Source organism: Quercus robur, chromosome 5 (assembly GCF_932294415.1).
Source record: "Quercus robur chromosome 5, dhQueRobu3.1, whole genome shotgun sequence".
Lineage (NCBI taxonomy): Eukaryota > Viridiplantae > Streptophyta > Magnoliopsida > Fagales > Fagaceae > Quercus > Quercus robur.
In genome coordinates this window covers 65,558,491-65,580,161 of record NC_065538.1, presented here as the reverse complement: position 1 = coordinate 65,580,161, position 21,671 = coordinate 65,558,491, and the positions used below count along the sequence as shown (strand labels likewise).

The following is a 21,671-nucleotide window of genomic DNA, read 5'->3' as shown; positions in this document are numbered from 1 at the left end:
TTTGCTCTTCCATCTCTCTCAAACCCAAGCCCAGATCCTCCACACATATCAATCTCACTACCTCAACCCATCCCCTACCCACGCCGTTGTAGCCCTCTTTGGGTTTTTTATTTATTTATTGTAAAATAACATTTCTTCTTGGGTTTTGATAGTGGCCAATTAGGGGTAGCGGATCGGTGGCTGTGGTGGTTTGTGGGTTTTGGTATATGAGTTTTGATATTGATTTTGAGATTAATGAATTTTGATTATAATTATGATTTTTTATATGATTTTTTAGGTTAATTGGTTATGTGGTTGTTGATGGTGGTGGGTTTATTGTAGCTAGTGGTTGCTAGGATTATGATGGTGACTGGGTTTTCTGAAAATATGTTTTTACATGCAATACCAAACACTGAAAATACTTTTTTGGTAATTTTTACAAGACACAAATAAACAAATGAAATTATTTTCCTTTTAGTAAAATATTTCAAACTAAAAATATTTTACACTCGGAAAACATTATACATATTGTCAAACACAGCCTGAGTTACAATTAAATGAATAAAGGTGCATATTAAAAGAGAATGTTAAAATTTTCTTATTATGTTTACACATATGTTGAACATAATATTTGAATGAAACATTTTTGTACTCAAAAATAACTTTCATGGTGTTAGAGATTAAAGATAAAATTTGGCTTGTTTATACTCATTAATGTTGTGTTTATGTGTGCCAATATGTTTAATATAGTATTTGAAGTGGAAAAATAAATTCCTATTTTGACTCCATTTTTTTTTTCTCAACTCCACTTCTTTTACTTTCAGATCTACCATATAAGAAGGGTGAAGTTTAAGAAACAAAATTCAATATGGAAATAATGTTTGCCTAAAATAATTACTGTTATTTATATGTTTATGAACATGTTTAGGATTCTATATGTTTATAGATATATTTAAGGGATTTTGTGTAAAATATTGTAATTATTTGTTAATTTACATTTTCTTATAAAATAATAAATTTCACAATTCACACTACATTATAAAATTTTAATACCAGCACAAGACTGATATTTTTCATAACCTATGTCCAATCATTATTTCAGCATTCATTTCTAAATTTTTTGTCCATTCTTGTTAACCAAATAAAATGACATTAGAATATGGCCCAGAGAATACAATTTTCAAGCATAAACTATACGTGCCACATGCCCAACAACTTTTTATATTCAAAGATAAATAATGGTTTAATTCACAAACCAAATTATGCACCCAAAAAAAAAAATGATGATATAAGAATTGTATGAAAATATTGCGATAATGTAAAATAAATTTTGTAGGACGTTTAATTTCTTTATATCAACTTTGACATAGTGTATATATTAGCTTTGCTGACAATGACAAGCAATCCACTATAATTTTGAACTTCGAAAGAGCCTCAGATATAGAATTACTCTTGATTATTGTATAATATCCTATACAACTTTTTTTATGTTAATTTTATTACCCCAAAAGAAGGTGGTTAATTATATCAAGAACTGAGTTTGAATTGAAAGAACAATTCTTATAAAAAAAATGTCAAAGATTTTTAAGGTGGTTATGTTTAAAATGTTATTATTGTATTTATCTTTTTTTTAGAAGATTATAATTGGATTTATCTTTAAATGTAAGCTTAATATAATAATTTAAATGAATCAACTTCTTATTTGAAAACAATCCCTACAATTTTGGAGACCCATTAGAGATTAAAGATAAAATTTGTTATGATACTATTTGTTATCATTGTATACATGTGTAGAACTATGTTTTTAAGATAAAACTTAAAGTGGAAAAAAAATCTAATTTTAACTCCAAATTACTATTCTTACAATTCCACTCCTTATAATTTTGGATTTAACATATCATGAAGGGTGATGTTTAAGAAACAAAATATATTATGGAAATAAAAATTTTTTGCTAATGAAATTATTGTTACATAAATGTTTATATTCATGTATATAAATTGTTATGTTTATAATAAATGAGGGATGTTTACATAAAATATTTGAATTCTTTAATTAATTAACATTTAAAGAAAAAAAAACCAAGTAAATTTTTTCTTATAACATAATGAATATCTTACTATACATAATACATTACAATACTCCAATTATTTGCATAAAATTGATATTCTTTGGGGATCACAATGGGGCTGGTTTTCTATTCTTTGCCCCCCACCTCACTCTTGCTTCAAGGCATTTTTTTTTCTCGGCCCGTCCTAATGGGTACCAATCAGTAATTGCCCTTCCTATTACAATCGAGTTTTATATATATATATATATATATATATATATATATAACTTATTACAAGTTTATTTGAACTATATCATTGATAAAACTCATAAAATATTATTTTTAAAAAGAAGTCCTAACATTACAAAACCTTCTTAAAGCATAACAATACAACAATTCAAGTATTGCAATACATAAAAACAATTCAAACATAACGATACATCAATTAAAAAATATAAACAATTTAAATCTTAAAATATAAAAATATAAATTAAGCAATACAACATCAAAAGACATCATATATTTAAAGTTTGAAAGCTAATAGGACATATGTATGCCTTATTAAAAATAAATAAAAATTAAAAAAAAAAACCTCTTAACTGGAGAAAGGAAACGAAGGACCAACAATCACCACTGTTCATCCTTTCCATACTTGCTTCTGTATTGTAAAAATTTGCAAACACTTCGAGACAAGATGCACAACTCGTAAAATGCCATGTCAGCATCATAAAATAACCACATTATATATATACAAAATATTTGTATGTTATACAGCATTAACAATCTTCACTTTATTTTGTAAAACTACCCCCCCACCCCCCAACATTACCATCTTTCCCTCATCATCTTACCCCTTCTTTCCTTTTTCTCAATAAAGAAAAGGAGGGAAAAAATTTGAGTAAAAGTGAAAAGCATTGCATGAGGGAGCAGCTATCCTAATATGATACACGTTATACATGTAAGAGCAATTTTGCATCAAGAAAGTTCTTCTTGAATGTTTGTAGTACGCCTGTGTATCAAGTTTGGGCTTGAGTAATCAACACCACTATCAGAAAATGAAATATCAGATGATACAGATGACTCAGGAATCGACTTTGAAACAGGATTTGGCTGAGGGGTTTGATTCCTGAAACTCTGAGAAGCCGAAGAATATGGTGGTCTTGGTGCTTCAGGTGTTGGATGCCCTTGAGCTTCTTCAGCAAGTCGTCTTAGAAGGTTCATGACAGTGGGAAGAAACCTTGATGAAATTGATAGTAGTCCAGCCAGCTGATAAGAAAACACACAATATTCAGCATCTGTTCAGAGAAGGACACGCTCAGATTTAAGCAGCCTCTCCTACAACATCATTCCTCAAGGGGCTTGTTATGTTTCTAAACTTTGTTTATCTAAAAATGATACTAAAGTTACAACCAACTAGATATCAAACTATGCAATGTCAAAATTTTTTATGATATGATATAAGTCGGATTTGGCTAAAGTATATGTTTGGTTCCTAAAAAATTAGCCAAATTTCAATTTCATCCCTAGATAATATTTTGTGTCAAGTTAGTCCTAATAATTTTTCAAATGGGTCCATTTAGTCTGATGAGACTATAGTGGTACCCTTTTATTATGACATGGTGGTGCATGCCAAAATAAACATGTTACCTATTCAGTCAACTCTCAAAAAAATCAGTGGTGAATTGTGCTGTGCATTACACGCATGTGCAGCAAAATGGGAAGGAAAATGAAGGGGGGAAACTCTCCCCCACAAATATTTGGGAGTTGGCTTTCTAAGCAAGATGTGTATTTTGTTATGTATCAAGTAAAAAATAAAAAAATGAATAAATAAAATAGTGCACATCAGCCTTTCTGGTCACAACTGTGTTAAGAGATGAAATTGATTCATTTGATAAAAAAGTGGGGGAAAAACATAAAGAGTAACTTGAAATATTTCTGATAGACAAAATTGAAATTGAATTAAAATTTTAGAGACCAAGCATATACTTTAGCCATTAATGTTTAATTGATAACAAGGGATATATTACCAGAATAATTCATACAGATACAACAAGCCTTACATTGGAACCGTATGGATGTTAGAAGTGGTACCATTTAAAAACTCATGGACCAAATAGCAGTTGCTTATAACAAAGTCATCTGTAACAGGTCTTATTTCATAAACATTAAGAAGTTAGGTTTTATTTTGTTACACCTAAAGATTCATTTATTTTAAATAAAGGGAAAAGTGATTAATTTTCCTTGTATACTCACAGTGCTATTTTGAAACTCTCTAGGTATGTCCATCTGTACCCACAAGGCTTTTGATAGTAAAAGGAAGATAAATAAAGCCATGAGATAGAGCGGATTCCTGTTTCATTTGAGAAAACATGTCAATGAACACAAGAAGACTAAAGAGCCAAATGCTAAGAACATCAGACTTAAAATTAATTATACAGGGATTAAGAGACTGCATTAGCTAAAATTACCTTAAAAGGAGCATAAATTCATTAAAACCAAGGACAATCATTGCCAATATCGCCCATGGAGGAGGTAACCAATTATTACTTTTCCTATGAGCCTCCTAGAAAAAAAGGATCATACATGAGTGTGCTGGATAGGTGCCAAGATAAAGTGAAAAGATCATGAGCAACTGCAGAGATAAGAAACAAATGAATGGGGGAATTTTCACATTATAAGACCAAGAACTAAAACACTATAAATTCCCAATACAAATTCATTTTTTCATAAAGACCAAACTGCATTCAACAAATCACTTGTGAATAGCAAACTGCTGCAGAGGAGAAGCTAAATCTAAAATAAAGTGAGATATTGACAAACAAGGCAACATATTGAACAAGTTAAACAAATAATTCCTTGTTTTAGTTGTGTACTTAATTCTTAGGACTAAAGCGTTTTTCCCAATATGCATTGGGTCTCCAGAAAACACAATGTCAGTAAACTCAGATTCCACCACAGGAAAACCCTGCCTATGAGCACATTAACAGTGTAGATCTTAGAAGCAGGCATTTTCAATATTGTTAATCACATAAACAGGGGCACCAAACAATTTGTACAAGAAAAATCATCCAATTGGGAAAAAAAATTGACTCAATTATAGATGAAGGAATAATTAAAAGCATAGTCTAAAAATAACCGCACAACTACAATGACCTTTTTTTTTTGGTGCTTACAAGTGGGAGTGGGGGATTGAAAAGGGTAATGCCACTGAGCCACAAAGCTCTTGGCATTAAGTTTACATAAGATCAAGTTCCCTAGTAGTGAACAATCCCGTGGTGACATACAGCACAGTCAAATAGGAAACCTCTCCAAGAGAAACAATGCTGACATTAATTTGGCAATCTGCCCGCTTCCTCTACTTTTCCCTCAATTTACAAGTTATTTTTCATTTTTTAACATAACACTAGCTCACAACCTCTAAACCTCACATCACCATATTTTATTTACAGTACAATGACACCACCTAGATTTACGAGGGGGAAAAAGGCTGGTATCTTACTTTTAACTCAAGGGTCTTTTAAAGATAATTTTCCAATCATTAAGGTAGTATTCAAAGTCCTAAAAAGCTTCTCAAAATCATCTCCTCTACCCCTTTTTGATATTTTAACATAAAGAATGCCCTGATTTAAAAGGAGCCCAATCCTCAATATTCCCAGGTTGAAATTGGGGCATCCTATGCGCTGCCACTAGTAGTGTCTTCTGTTAAGCAAGCTCCACCCAATTCTCAATATTCCCAGGTTAGGTAGTTGGGGCATCTGAAGCACCACCAATAGCAGTAGCTTTCTGCTAAGCCGTTTCCCAGAAAATGTATCCTAGACTCAAAACTATCCTCAGTTCAGTAAAGTATAAAGAAATCAATTCAACACAAATACATCTGGTGCAGGAGCATCTAAGTGCACAGCAAAGAAGGCCCATTAGACCATTTCGTCTAGCCCGTAGCTATTACAAGAATAGTTATGTGTCTATGTTATGTTTTCTTTAACATCTCTTTTAGTATTTTAGTGGTCATGTGGCTAGCATATGCCTTTAAATAAAATGGAGGGTTAGGATTCTTTTTGTTATAAAAAAAGAGTAAGGGCTAGGATCCTAAGTTACTAAAAGCTATTATAAATACTCTCTTTTGAGTTATTGTAAGCAGTCTTTTCTTTACAGATCAAATTTCATATTTCCTATACTTTGGGCCTAGAAATTGATTTTTTAGCGTTCTAACTTCAAATTTCAATCTCATTTTCTTCTCCTAGCTATAATCTTGTTTTACAGCTAGCACTTATTTAAACCCTTTGTAAACATCAATTTGCTTGAAAGGTGGCATCTTTCAACTGGATCATATCAGATCTACACAGGACCTTCAGTTCTCCTTTCCACATAAAATGGGACAAAAACAAAAGAGCCTAGATCTAAGCCACACTATTCAAATCTGAGTTAAAGGTTGTAACTTTAGGCTGTGGTTTAGACGTCATGGGGATATAGGAAATCAAGGCTGGTAGACAAAGATGGCTGAGATGAGTTGTATAATTAAAGACTTTGAAAGGCAACCAAGAAACCTTAAACATACAAGAAGGCAGGCTTGAAGATGAGAAACATGATATAGAAGATGAAAGCCCTTTCATGATGCCAAACTAGTAGAATGCCACAGGAGGCAGATTGGAGGATCTGTTGGTGCACTTAGAGGATTATATAGACTGGGAAGCTAGTTTGGAGGCTTATCTGAGTAGAAGACCATGAGTGAAGATAAAATTTGTTGTTTGTGAAGCTTAAAGTGAAGGGTATTGTGCTTCAATGGTGGAAGAGGGTTGGTGATCAGCATGCTTGAAAAGGCAAGAAAAAAAATCAAACACAAGAGCACATGAAAGCAAAGTAGCAGTAATAATTTTTGTCAACTAATTATGCAATGGAATTGTGTGAAAGATCCCATACATTGAAACAAAGTGGAATGTTTGTGGAATAATGCACTTTGAAGTACAAAATCTGTCTATTTGAGTTGGCATCTATCAGACTAACGAGAAAATAACATCATGTTAACTTAATGGTTTAAACCAATTCATCAGAGATGAATTAGGAGTGGTTGATTTGTTTAACCTTGAAGATGCTCAACAATATTCCTTAATGGAAGAAAGTCAGGTGTTGCATTATGATATGAGGAGACCCTTTGTTTGGAAGAGTATACGGTGCACCACGAAGGGGTTCAACAGTTGTGTAAACTTCAAAGTGTTCCATGTTGCCATGTAGCAAAAATGATTGGTTGACATACTATCATAATGATCCAAACAGAAGAGAAAAATGTTGCTAATATTGATAGGAGTAAAAAGGGAAATGACGTAGTAAGGTATGAAGTACAAAGCAATTCCGATCTGGCTGATTCCAATGATGGTTGGGGGTCAAAGGTGCTATGTTTTGCATTACAAGAAGAGGGACACACCTCATATGCATGTCCACAAGGGCACATGTGACCCATGTAAAACTTGAAGAGGAAGAAGAGGTGCTACCAAAGTCAAACAATGGTGGTATATGAGTCAAGTCTGTTTAAGCACACAAGCCTCTTGGAGCCTAGACGTTCACGCCTAATAAAAAGTAAAGCAAATATGTTTCAAATATAATATATAATAACATCTAATATAAGGATTCATAACATATACTAGAAGAGAAAATTTAATAAACTCAATTCCACATAGAGTGTTCTGTTTCTGATAGAGGTTTACACCTCAAGAACTCAAACTATATACTTAAAAGAGTAGACAGATTCTAGTTTGGAGTGAGAGAGAGAGATAGAGAGAGAACTACTAAATCTAAAACATATACTGAAATTAGAAAAAAAAAAATTTCAGGACTCTATCCCCAATTCAGTTGGGATTATGGCTTACTTAAGTAGAAATATTTCTAAAGCAAAAGACCACTCCCACCACCACTACTTTATTACTGCCTGATCTTTAGATTAAAATTGATTATCTATATTGCTTCTCTGTTTGTACTGAGGGCTTCTTCTATTCCAAGTTTGGTGACGCTGGGACTGAAAGATGGGACTTCATGAACCCATGCTACCATCACTCAAGCTAACAAGCTCCACAAGCAACATTTTCACCTCAAATCCAATAAGGATAGACCCCCAGTTCGTTGTCCCTTAAGTAGCACATTCCATATTCATAATGATAAGAATTTTGCTCCCTTTAGTTGTGGTCACTTTTCTTGATTGAAATATTAAAAAAAGAGTGTGAGAAGCTATTTAAGCAGTTGTCTCTTAAATTGCACATTTTATATTCATAATGATCAGGTTTTGCATCCTTAAGTTCTGGACACTTCTCACCATTGATAAATTAATAAAAGAGAATAAGAAAGCTATTCAAGCAGTGCTAAGCACTTCTAATGAAGCAAGAAAAACATAGACCTTATGTAGACCTTATGTAGGCCTTATCTGAATGTCAATGGCCTTATGGCCAAATGGCATGCACCAGTGGGTTAATTTCAATCCCCCATCTTACACTCGGAAAAAAAGGGAATGTAGGTATTATCTAATCTAGCCAAAAAGATACAACCTTTCAAGCAAATTTACACTTACAGAGGCTTTAAGAAGAAACTCCAGCAATAGAACAAGAATCAGAGATTTTGTGACTAGTGTGGATTTGTTCAATGGCCTTTTATGTTGATTTGATCCACCCAGAATTAGCAACCTTTAAGCACTCAATGATAGGACTTATGATAGTGCTGGAATTTCTGATAAATCTATTGTAAAATGAGGCTAATCCATGAAAGCTACAAACATCCCCCATAGATCATGGTACTGTTCACTCTCCCTGATAGCCCTCTCTTTCTTAAGATCCAATCAAAATCCATTTACTGAAACAAGAAACCAAGAAACCCACCATTGCGACGCAAGAAAGAGCACTTCTTCAAGTTCATAGAGAATTTCGCTTTGTTGATACCTCTAAAACTTGGTTCAAATGATCTTCTCTAGTTTCAAATCTACATCTTATAGCCCAAGAAAGGTTTACCTACCTCAACCATAACATGTATGAAAGTGCTTGATGCATAAGAGTCAAAATGTCATCACTAGCTACTCATTAATCCCATCTAGTGTCTTGAATGTAGTCTTCCATTTATCGCCACTCAATCTAATATGACAATATCACTCCCCAAGTCTATTTTTGGAGAAAACCTTGATCCAACTAGCATGTCAAGCATATATGATAAACAAGGGACTGGAATCCATTACTTGAACGATCATTTTTAGATATAAGCAAGAGCAATGGCAGCACGTGGGGGTTTTGCTCTCAAATACCATACCTTTAGCAGTCAACTCCTCAACTTGCTTTGCATTTCAGCCTACTACATAGGTGGCATTCTGTAAGTTGGCAGATTTGTTATTGCTGCCCTTGGTACTAAATCAAAAGCCTGTTGAATAATTCTCATTGTAGGACAAACAGCTCCTTAAAATTTTATAATAGTTGCCAAATCTCTACAGGATAATCATCAAACTCCAAAAGCTGAACTTCTTTCCCAAATTTGTCCCATATCTTGATTTTCAACTTCAAACTTTTCAGCAGTCAAGATGCCATTAACCTGCTGTCTCAAGACAAAATTATGATATCTTCCATAAGAGGACAAGCTGTATTTGTGTTACCCTTCAGAAGGAGTATGTATTAGCTGTAGTGTGATGGATCATGTCATTGTCATATAATCATGGTCTCCCTAAAATGTTGTGACATGCATCCATAGGAAGACACAACCAACTTCGCTTGCTTGTCTTCTATTTTCGGAGTTAGATTAGTGATGCCAAGGACACCTATTAGTTTGTTCACTTTGTTGGCAAGGCAAACATGGTCGTAGTCACCTTGCCTTACAATTTGTAGAGACAGGAATAGTCGAGCTTTTGAAGGTGTTGAACTTGCATTAATCTCAATAAAACCTTTATTCTTGAGAATTTTGTATGATTGGATGTCTACCTTTGGAGGGGTTCATTCTACTTTTTTTGTAGATTTTATTGATCTTTTAAACTTTCAATTGTAACGTTTAAAAGTAGTTCTAGAATACTACATATATAATAGAGCTTTCTACTCGTCTTAAAAATAATTATTTACTTACATATAAAAAAAAATAGTGTTAAATGTAATTTCTTGCTCAATTCTTTGAAAAAGTTCAGAGAAGTTCTGGCACTTCTCTTGGCTTAGTCCATTTCTGAAGCACCTATATACGTGTGTCTTCATGAATCTAATTTATATATATCCTGTCTCTGTCTATTTGCATGCAAACACTAAAGATAGTAAAAAATATAACTATAATTTCTACTCTTTTTGTGTGTGTGTGTGTGTGTGGTGGTGGTGGTGGTGGTGGTGGTTGTGGGGGGCGGGGGGCACATAATGGTTCAATAATTCTACATGCTTTAGATAAACAAAGGTAAATTTTTTACAAGTTGTTTCTGTGAACTTGTAATATTTTCAATAGTCCTAAAAATTATAGTATGAGGGTTTTCCTTTCTATTTTGGGTTGTAAAAAGATTTGACCAAGTCATATATCATATCCACAAGCATTTTCATACAACCACACACTTCAAAATTCATAATATTTCATAACATTTTGAAAACGTTTATTTAAAAATGAGAATTCAGCCCCAACATGCCCCTTCAAATTCATGTATATACTATAATTTATAGTAAATACCAATTAGTAGTTTTTCAAGGATGCAACTCCTCGGATCACTCCTCTGTAGTGCAAATAATCACAATAGCATGGCTTGTTTCACAGAAATCGCAACTCAAAACTCGTAACAGAAACTCAGATATTAGATACACAAATCAAAATACATGTTAAGAAACAGTTTTGGATGGTGCATACCCATACTTTGTTAAAATCTAAAGCTTACCAATCAGCACATAAGTTAAGGGTCAGAAAGTGATAGACAAAGAAACTTTTCAAATTAAAAAGGTTATTCATTTCTATTCAGCAGAACCATACTTAGCACACATTAAAATATAAAGCTTCCAAGTTCTAATTAACTTAATAGTCAATCCATGATAGAAACTTCAGATTAATGAAAAAGGTTATTCATTTCTATTGAAAACCATTAGTAAATATTGCAGGTACTATTAAATAACATAAGAAAAAATGCAGAATAACTTATAAAAGAGAAACAGAATGCATAGAAATTTACCTGTGCTGAAATAGCTTGAGTAACAGTATACTCAGTCTCCGCTTTGAATTGTCTCCACAAAGACTTACACTGCACTGGTGTAATCAATGTATCCATTGGGGAAACCTATATTATAGCTGATGCTTAATGAGAAATTGGTTTGGTAATGAGAACATTATGCTAAAAGACACAACTAGTACCTCCTCCCATGTGCTTGAGGCAAGAGGGTCTGTAGAAGCTTTAATGCTTCTATCTTGAGAAGATGGAACAGCAACAGCACCATCCATGAGACAGGAAAAAAGTATGTTTTCAATCTTATCTGGATTTTCACTCAAGCGTATGGCAGCCAGAACCGATAAAAGCCTTAGAGACTGCCAGAAAGATTGTAGATGATTTCATTTTAGGAATACACAGGTAGATCTTATTAAAATCCATTCATAAAAGTCCTTTAAAGATTACCGCAGAGCGTGCATCCTTTGTAATAGCTCTAATATCTTCCTTCCCAGTCCAAACCCTAGGCATCGAATCATTGTCCTGCTTGAATACTGTTGAGAACCTGAAATTTATTAACCAATGCAGTAAGCAACTAAAATGCCAAAAACAAAAAGAATAAAAAGAAAAATTCCAAATATTTAAGTTTGTTACCTGTCCTTCATATGGATCAAAGCTTTCCCAGAAACTTCTCTTGCCTTTTTCCTTACCAAGTTTCTTGCGTAATCCCTTAACTTTTGCACCATCGAATCAACTGTTGTTTGTTTCAACTCAAAACCTGCAATCGTATTTGAAAAATCTGATACAGCAACCTCAGTCTCACGTTTAAGAAGCTTTCTTATAGAAGCCCAGGTGTCCCTCCTACCAGCTTCAAGTAGGGATTCTACAGGTTCATTCAATGCTAGGGTAAGTTGTTTCTGCACACAAAATGGTATTTGCATTTAGCGACTTTTTGGAAACCAATGAATTGACTAAAATGAATTAAATAGGACTTCATTCTATGCAAATCATGTCATCGGAACAAAATTCATTCATATTCAATTCATGTTTTTGGAATACCAAATAAACTTAATGAATTGAATTGATTTAGAATTCAAGTGAATTGGCCAACAAAGGACCAATTGCATCAAATTTTCCCCGATTTCATCAAATTTTCCCCGATTTCCAATTAATTACAATTTACTCAAATGATTTCAATCAATTCTGGACAATATTGCTATCTCAAACATATAAATTGAATAACAAAGTCAATTCATGAATGAATGAATGAATTGAATAGTAAATTTGAATTGCATTTCATTTCATCACAATAAGTATAAATTCAAGTCAACCTTGAATTGGTTCCAAATGGAGTGTTTGTGATTCGGCGAATGATATATAACAGGCAAGATTTGAAGAACACCCTGGTCCAAAAGCCAGTCATTACTCTTTGCCACTCCATTTGTTCTGTTGTAAAATGTTTTCAAATGCAAAATATTTTACTTGTAAAACATGTTTAATAAAATATTTTTAGGTGTTTGGTTTGACATGTAAAATTCTTCAAACACAGACCACCAAAATCGGTGGCTCAGCCACCAGTACTGAAGGTCCAGTGACCAGTACTGCCCACCTTATTGCTGGCACCTGCAGCTCCAGCGACCCAGACAACAGATGGGGGCAGAGCCACTGTTTGTTTTTGTAAAATGTTTTACCAAGGTTTTAAGGGTAAAACGTTTTACAACAGATTTTATGCAAAAACATTTTCAGGTTTGACCAAATATTACAATGAAACAAACATGGTAAAATGCTGAAAATATTTTTTTGTAAAACATTTTACAGCAAAACAAAAAGAGCATATATTAATCATGGACAATACCTCATAAATGGCAATAATTTCAGACAACTTAGCACTACAGACAGATGATGCATGCGCATCAATATCACGACAAAGTTTGTCCCGGACTTCTGAAGCATCCCAATTAGCCTGTCTTATGGCAGCTTCTGAAAGGAGAACATAGAAGGTCATCAAATGGAGGCAGGACTGACTCTATGATTGACTATTAAAATTCCATACAAGATTTAAATACCAATAAGGCAAATCAGTAATTTAAAAGCTGAAATTGGTAGACTACACATAAGATATCCAAAGTAAGATCTTACATCAGAGAAAATTATTTTCCTTCAACACAACTAAAGAGCAGTACATTTAACAAGGCCCAAACTAATTCACAAGAGACTAAAGTGTTAATAAGACCATGCATATAAGCAAACTAGATATCAAACTTTCAGCTAAATATTCATAAAAGAAGACGCGTCAGAAATCAAATCTATATCAAACAACCACATTAGAAATCGCCTTGAGTTCCTCTTTCTTTGATATATAAAATTTCACAAAAAGAAAAAAATGAGAACACTTAATTACACAGGAAGCATACCAAAGACTAAGAGTACCCTAACCATTACAATCTAAAGTTCAAAAGATCAAGAAAGTTCAAAAAAGAAAGTGAAGGGACATTGCCAATGGCTATCTGATGCAGTGAGGAGAACTTAAGTGTAGAAGAAGAATTTAAGCAGAAATTTCCAGAAATAAAACAAGATTACAGCTGGGAGAAGAAAATAGGATGGAATTTGGAACTGTATAACATTGATCTCTAGGCTCAAAGAGCTCAAGAAATATTCAAATCTGAAATTTTATAGATCAAATAAGAAAAGTCTGCCGGAAATTACTCAAAAGAGGCTATTTATGATAACCTTCTAGAATCCTAATCTTCCTCTTACATATAAAAATTAAATCATTACCATCCTACTTTATTAAAAGTCACATGTTAGTCACACGACCTTTTAAATATTAAATACATACAATAACAACAAAGCCTTTGTCCGAAAACTATGGTCGGCTATGGATCCTCAACAAACCAATCATGATACTTCACCTAAATTCTTTGTCATCATTCTATCCTATCCAAAATAATACTCTGTCACCTCCTTAAAATATAACAATGGACTAATGGACCTTTTTATTTCCTTTTGGGCTAAAATTCTCCTACATTACTATCATCATCCCTTTTTTTTTTTTTTTTTTTTTTTGGGATAGGTAAGAAAGAATAATTTTATTAAAAGAGACTACATAATGAATAAAGGTCACAAAGTAGCGTAAAGAATTACAACAAGAAAGAATTATGTACAAAAAGGCAATGACTCTATAAAAGATGCAATAGAATGACTAGTTGTAAAACCCCAAACGCGAGACACTCATATAAGGAACTAGTGAAAATTGCTAACAATTGTTCAATAATCTCATTAACAAAGACATGAGCAAATTCCAATCGTTACATGTAAACCTAGCACAAAATAAGACCCAGTTTTCTTTTTTTTTTCTTTTTTTGTTAAAATGAGACCCAGTTTTCACAAACTACATGGACAGAAATAGTAGTCGATTCAACTTTTCACAATGGTTGCACAAACTTCTCAGATGTTGCACATCAAATGTAATGTGATAAACGCATATTAAGAAGCAGCTAGAAAATTCACCAGGAAAAGAAGAATACAACTCCAATTCAATGTAGAATAAACAAAAATAGTAAGCACACCCATCTAATGATTGACATACAACATAGCCACAGACACAAACATAATGATGTCCCTGCACAAGTGTGTGTATGCTGTATGGATTAAAACTTCATCTGCTATTACCTGCACATTCATGGTCAAACTCAAGTATACAAGAGTGAGTACAGGTACAAACAGATGCTGCAAACCCTTCTCCTTTATGCAATGCCTGCTCCAGTCTAGTCTTAAAACTCTCGAGTGCGTTATAATGCAGATGTCCCAACATGGTAGTGTAAGCAGGGTGCACAAACTGGAAAATTCATAAGACACCAATAATCAATTGAAGATAAAACATATTATAGAAATGAAAACTAACAATAAGACAAACTTTTCTTTAAGACAGAGTTTTAAGAATATAAACTGTGTATTTTATATCAGAATATGACATAGGACAAATGGAATGAAACCAAATCAGATTTGGAAGTTTTGGACAGCCAGGGTTTTGAAGAATTAGGATAGGGTTTGGTGGGGAAATTGGTGGAAAATAATAATAATAAATACAGGATTTCTAATGGTGAAAAGGACTAGGAGTATTGGGGATGAAACAAAGGGGAAGACCTAAGATTTGGGTTGCTGTTCCAGGGCAGTGAAGAGCAACCCGGGAACAGTACTTTGGCACTTCGTGGGTTATTCGGGCTATTGAAAAAGTGGGTGATTTAGGGTTTTGAAATTTTGTATTTTAGAATTTTAACGATGAAAATTCAATGTTTAGTTGCTAGGTTTCAAGTTGCTGGAAATTAAGGATGAAGAAGAATAAAAAATAAACTTCTAGGCATCACACCTAGACTTCCTAAGCATCACACTGAGGGTTTCCTCGACATCACATATCAAAGAAGGTTGCATCACACAAATCTCAATCAAAACTTTCTAGTACTAGTAATATTAGGACTCTTAGTTTGACTAACAAACAAAAGACCTAATAAGGTAATGAATAATAAAAGACTAACTTGTACTCCAAGAAAATAAAAAAATAAAATATTTGGGATATCCTAAAAAATTCTAGAATCAAGTAAATTATCACAGTCACAAGGGCTACAGAAATGACAGTTTTCCCCTAAGTACAAAATTGACCATAATTTGTTGAAAAAAAAATCCAAATTTAAAATTTTAGTACACATATAACTAGGCCTATAAAACCACATGATTTAACTTCAATTACACTTCACACGTGAGCCCTATAAAAAAAAATCTTGAAGATATGAATTTAGAATGTAATAACAAATTAATCTTCAAGGGTGCATCAAATAGCCAACAGAATTAGCAAATAATGTAAGCACAACTATGTTAATAACTGAAACAATTGAGAAAAATGAAGCCTTACTTGCAATGCTTTTGACACCAGTTGTTGTCGTTTGGCATTTCTTACACCTTCATCATAATAGATTGTCTCCATGTCATATCTATGGGAAAAGAAATTGACAACGCATAAGTAAGATTAGATACGTTAGAAAAAGAAAACAGTCCTAGACTATTTATAACATACTAAAAATTGACAGAAGACAAAAACAAAAAATATGCAACAATAAAATTGAACAGAAAAAATAGAGGATAGGAAACCTAAGAGTCAACACCAAGCAAGAGAGAATGCTAAAACTAAACTATAATTCTAGTTGACATTGGAAACCCAATTATTAAATTACAAAAATACCTTTTACTCTAGGAAATTAATAAAGTAACCTAATTAAAATATGACTTAAAATTAAAATAAAATTGACATCGAAAATCAAAATAAATATTTCTTAGCTTCCCGCATCAAGAATTGTATGTGCGTGCGTGTGTGTGTGTAGAAGCACTTGGGATTGAAACACCGCTTGCTGATTCTTATTGGGGTAAATCAATTATGGTCAATAGGGCAACAGTGGGATGCATTCCAATTAATAGAATAAAGTAAGAGGTGAATGTCTTCTCAAAAAAAAAATAATAATAATAAAGTACAGAGGTGAATGCAGCACTAGATTCAAAGCATGTAGTTCAATCAATGAGTTCTAAATCAAGTGGCACTTCTTTCTCTCACATGAATAGGTGGAGAGTGAGGTTTTGGGTTAAAAACTCATTGGGTGCATGCATAACTTACCAACAACAACCACAACAAAGAGTGACATACCCCTCAACGGTAAGTGTTAACAGTGACTGACCTCAGACAACATAGGATGTATATGCGAAGTCATGAATTATAGTAATGTTACCTTTCCATCTACCAAAAGTAAGGATTGTGCAATGAATGTAGAAGATCAAAGTTAACTAAAATATAGTGTGCAAACAGAGACTATATAAGAAATATTTTCCCTTGATCAAAAGAGTTAAATGAAACTTCTGTGATCTTATGCATTGCAAGTCATTTACTGCTTGGATATACATGTGTATTTAGAATTTGAACATCAAATACATAAGAAGAATGGAACTTACTCTGAAAAATACATTTCTAAAACTGAGCTGAGCTTTTCCCCAAAACCTAATACTGGACCTGCTTGAACAGCATCCTCCAATTCCAACCAACCCTAAATTAAATTCAATACTGACTGATAAGGAATATTATTTCTTTGTTGTCAAGAAGGAACTTTGGAATAGAGGATGCACAAATGAGTACCTCATCAGAGGTCAAACGACTTAGTTTCTCATTGGCAATCTCTTCACACCGGACAGTGGCAACCATTATCTGATAAACAAAAAGATAAATGCATATGAAATTACTAGAATTAATTACACGCACACACGCACATAGAGAGAGAGAGAAGAAGAAGAAGAAGAAAAAAATACATAACCTTGTGTGCAGGGAGATCCAGATCTTTGTTCTCTTTTATAACTTTCCAAATCTGTTGTGCACTGAATGAAAATCCTGAAGCAGGAACAACACCACTTCTATCACCAGCAAGCCCTCCTGGAGAAATAGAATGGAAAAATCGCTGCCTCAGTTGAGCAACCTGTATAAGATGGCATACAAAGCTGTAAGCCTATAATACCACGCTAAACTCAAGAAAAATGGAAATTTTCCAAGGTCTGATCATATGACACCTGGATGTCTAGAATCTTAAGTTCCAATTATTGAGAAATTTTTTTTTTTTTTTAAATAAGATAACTTGTTATAAAATCCAGCAAAGCATGATTGAAATACAAGAGAAGCATACAAGTAGCTAATCCAAAAAAGAAAAATTAAAGTTTACATGATAAAGAATCCGAAATTTCCAGAAACGATTGGAGCAACAGTAGAAGGGCCTTCAAGAGAAGATTTTATAAAAAAATAATAATTTAAATGGAGTACCTCCTCTTTGAAATTCTCCTCCTTCTCTTCATAACTGGATAAAGCAGTGATCTCAACCTTCATGTCAGAAAATAAATCAGAGACACAAGTTAAGATTAATTACCAAGAAAACATAAAATGCACAATAACTGATCAGAGAGAGGGTGTATGTTACATTAAAAAAATCACTTAGAGGAGTATTCTTATGAGCCTGGGGCTTAGGAACTTCAACCCATATCTGCAGAACATATAACCATTGAGATGCTAAAGAAAATTAAGAGAGTAAAAGACAAAAATCTGTATATAAGAATAAAAGACAACCTTCTGAATATCTTCCCTTAAAACAGGTTCCAAAAGTTCAAGTGGGGTCTACATGGACAGCCACAAAGACGACAAAGATTTAATAAGGAAAAATGGCGGATTTCAAGAAAAGAGGACTAAGTATTGAGAAACACATTGCCTAAATAAATCAATCTAGAGCAGACCTTTGTTTTATCACGTATAACAAACATCAGTGTTGTTTTACGGGGGCTGAACAAACGCATCATGACCTACATACCACACAATACCCATAAGATCACATACTGACCAACAACTGTTGATTGGAAACAACATGGCTACACAATACCTGAAAAACTGTTTTTAGAAGCGGTCTATTAGCAGCATGCTCCCGACCAATATCATGGCACCACCTGCACATAATATCTAATCTCTGGTTGGAATCTAAAATGATTCTTCATTACTTGCATACATTAATCAATTAGCATACTAAATGTTGCATGTATATGTGTACAAAATACTGTTAACTTCATATTTTCATCAAAATCTAAGAAACACCAGACCAAAGGCTCATTAATTGAACAGCCTCTCCAAAAAGCACAGTTCTTTCTAAAGACATATATTTTTAATATGGATTTTGCTAATGTGTGCCCTAAGGGCACACAATAATTAACCATTTTTTGAAAAAAAAAAATTTCGAGAATTGAAAAAGTATTGACAGCTTTTTCAATTTCCGAGAAAATGTTTCCAAAAATGAATGGCTTAATATGTGGGCACACATTAACCGGACCCTTTAAACATAATATATACATATATATAATCAGTAATAATAATCACGATCCTAAAAAAGAAAAACTACTTACATGTTTATCAGTACAATGTCAGAAATTGCCAAAGCAAATAGTGCACTTTGTTTCTCAAATGTAGTATCATCCTGAAGTGAGAAATAGGACACAGTGAGTATAAACGAAATTCCAACAGAGGTTTATAAGTTTGATAAAAGTTTCAAGTGAAAGTTACTCATCAAAAAAATATATTCATATGTATCCTGTTGTTCACACAAACACCATTTATAAAACTAAGAAGTGAGAATGGGCCTCAGAATTTAAAAAATGCTCAGACACCTCTACAATTATTAAAAGTAAAGCGGAAAGAGACTTCAATGCTAAAGAAACGCTTGAAGAGAAATACATTACACCACAATCCATATGCCCTTGAGTGTTGACATCTACTAATACTGCTCTATTAGCAATAAAAGCATAACAAGCATCCCTTTTTTATATTAAAATATATATAAAAGTGTGAATACCAGGCCTCTTTCTCTGCCATCAGTACCCTCCAAATCCATGGCAATAGTGAAAGGTTGAATGCCAACACATTTAGCTATCCAAATTCCTTTAGTTGTTTGAATCCTATAATAACACAATCAATATCAAAAATAAGGATTTTGTTATAACAACAAGGGGTGCCCTTATGCACTCCATAAGGAAGTTTAAAGTGGGCCCCACCTAAAGTAACAAAACTACAAAAACAAACATCCTTTGAACTGAAAGTGACATGACTCGAATCCCAATAAAAAACCAACAAACTGAATGCTTTAGGCACCCATTAATCAGAGCCTGATAATAATATTGGATTAGGAGGAGAACAAATAAATAAATAAATAAGAGAGCACAATAAGAAGAAGAAGAAGAAAAAACCTTCCCTTGTAAGCATCCATCTCCCTGAAATTTGTATGGAAAAGATGATTCAATAAGGTGCTCTTCCCTGCTCAGATGAAATAATTAATTAAATAAAAAATTCATTAAGAATATAATAATTGTATTGGAAAAAAATTAAGAAAGAAATGCAACAAGAAGAAGAAAGTTAATATGAATACCGCTACTTTGAGGACCCATGATGGCTACAATGGCATAGGAGAGGCCACAGTTGATGAGTTTCACTTTCTCCATGAAATTATCAAGCCCTTCCACATTGAAATTCCCATTAGCGTCAATCAATTGCGTGACGCAGCAATCTTCTACTACTTCTTTCTCCATTCTTCTCTCCACTCAAAATAAAAATAAAAATCCACACTAAAAACTAAGTCTTATAAGCCTTTTTTTTTTTTTTTCTTATTCTTTTCTTCACTAAACAAAAATAAATAAAAAAGTATCTGGGTTTCAAAAAGCTAACTTGGGACATGGGTTTCGGATTTCTGTGTCTACACTCTTCTAGAGCATTTTCCTTTTATGGTTGCTCCTTATTTATAGTTTGGTTTTATTCCAAAGTTAATGAGTACATGCGTGTGTGTCTATGTCGGGTCTGGTTTTTGTTCAGTGGCCAGTGCCATTGGACACGTTAAATACGCAACACGTGTCGTGTATCCAACGCGTCCAGTGGCCACTGAACAGAAGCAGAGTCCGTCTATATCTATAATTTTCTATGTATGACATTACAGCAAGTTGAAACGATACGATGTTCCCGCTGGCTTATTCACTTTTTTTTTTAATTATTACTACCCAATTTTGTTTGACTTCTTCACTTGTTTTTTTATCATTACTACCCAATTATGTTTCTTCTTGACTCTCTCTCATCATTAACAACAAACAATTCATGCTTCTGTCTGTTGTGTATTCCATACTTATCCACTTATCGCAAAGGGAATTTTAGTTCAATAGTCAAACGGATGAATTGTATAAATACCCAATTTTACAAGAAATTATACAATACTAATGATAGATCCGTCATTTATCCACTATTTCACTAAAAGACACCGGTTTGTTTTAAATTGTTAAGTTATGATAAAAAAATTAATTAAACTAATTCAGCAATTTTAAACATATAAGATCATGAGAGTTTTTCAATAAAACGATAGACAAGTAACGTGATCTATCATGAAAACTGTATAATTTCTCAAATTTAAGAGTGAAAGTGTGAAAAACAACCAAACTATTTAAAAAAAAAATAATGCTAGAATCACAACTTTTGACACAAGTTTGCCGCAATTTAGTGAATTGTGAGTGGTAAAGTAAAATTTTGGTCTCTTTACTCTACCACCACTCACAACTCCGTTGTGTGGTCCTAGCATTTTTGTTTTAGAAAAGGGAAAACGTGGTTATATATACTGATATACATTAATGCACATTCTTACCCACAAGTCCACAACAAATGAGACGATTGCTAATTTGGTTTTCAATTCATTTTTTGTATAAACAAGAAAGTGTATTAGCAAGTGTGTAATAGACTCTACTCGAAAAGAAAATTACCCAATTGCACCGTTTTTTCCGAATAGTTTGATATTTTTATGTTATTTTAATCAAATAATCTTATTTTCCTTTCATTATGTAATTTTATTCATGAATTTTTTAAGTCTTTTGTTTTGTTTTTAAACTTGAAATAAATAGCCAAAATATCACTTCAAGTGTTCAATTTTTAGTCATTTCTA

At 33.1% G+C, this 21,671-nt stretch overlaps 1 protein-coding gene across 3 annotated transcripts; it reads right to left on the bottom strand.

The window, feature by feature from the left end:
• Positions 1-2,730: 2,730 nt before the first annotated feature.
• Positions 2,731-20,454, bottom strand: LOC126726712 (protein ROOT HAIR DEFECTIVE 3 homolog 2). Of its 3 annotated transcripts, XM_050432053.1 has the most exons (22): positions 20,124-20,447; positions 19,945-20,011; positions 19,554-19,656; positions 19,108-19,178; positions 18,594-18,657; positions 18,451-18,516; positions 18,287-18,334; positions 18,141-18,203; positions 17,987-18,043; positions 17,490-17,648; positions 17,315-17,383; positions 17,134-17,225; positions 16,049-16,127; positions 14,812-14,977; positions 12,995-13,119; positions 11,794-12,056; positions 11,608-11,704; positions 11,349-11,519; positions 11,170-11,274; positions 4,496-4,590; positions 4,281-4,377; positions 2,731-3,293 (listed from the first exon to the last, which is right to left on the bottom strand). In XM_050432053.1, the coding sequence occupies exons 1-22, from the start codon at positions 20,281-20,283 to the stop codon at positions 3,003-3,005; spliced, it is 2,508 nt and encodes an 835-aa protein (XP_050288010.1). In that variant the 5' UTR covers positions 20,284-20,447; the 3' UTR covers positions 2,731-3,002. The 3 variants fall into 3 exon arrangements, 2 of the variants coding, with proteins under 2 accessions (XP_050288010.1, XP_050288011.1); XR_007656045.1 differs by lacking the exons at positions 2,731-3,293; positions 4,281-4,377 and adding an exon at positions 7,447-7,588 and having other exon boundaries at positions 4,542-4,590; positions 20,124-20,453; XM_050432054.1 differs by lacking the exons at positions 2,731-3,293; positions 4,281-4,377 and having other exon boundaries at positions 4,542-4,659; positions 20,124-20,454.
• Between the last annotated feature and the right edge of the window lie 1,217 nt (positions 20,455-21,671).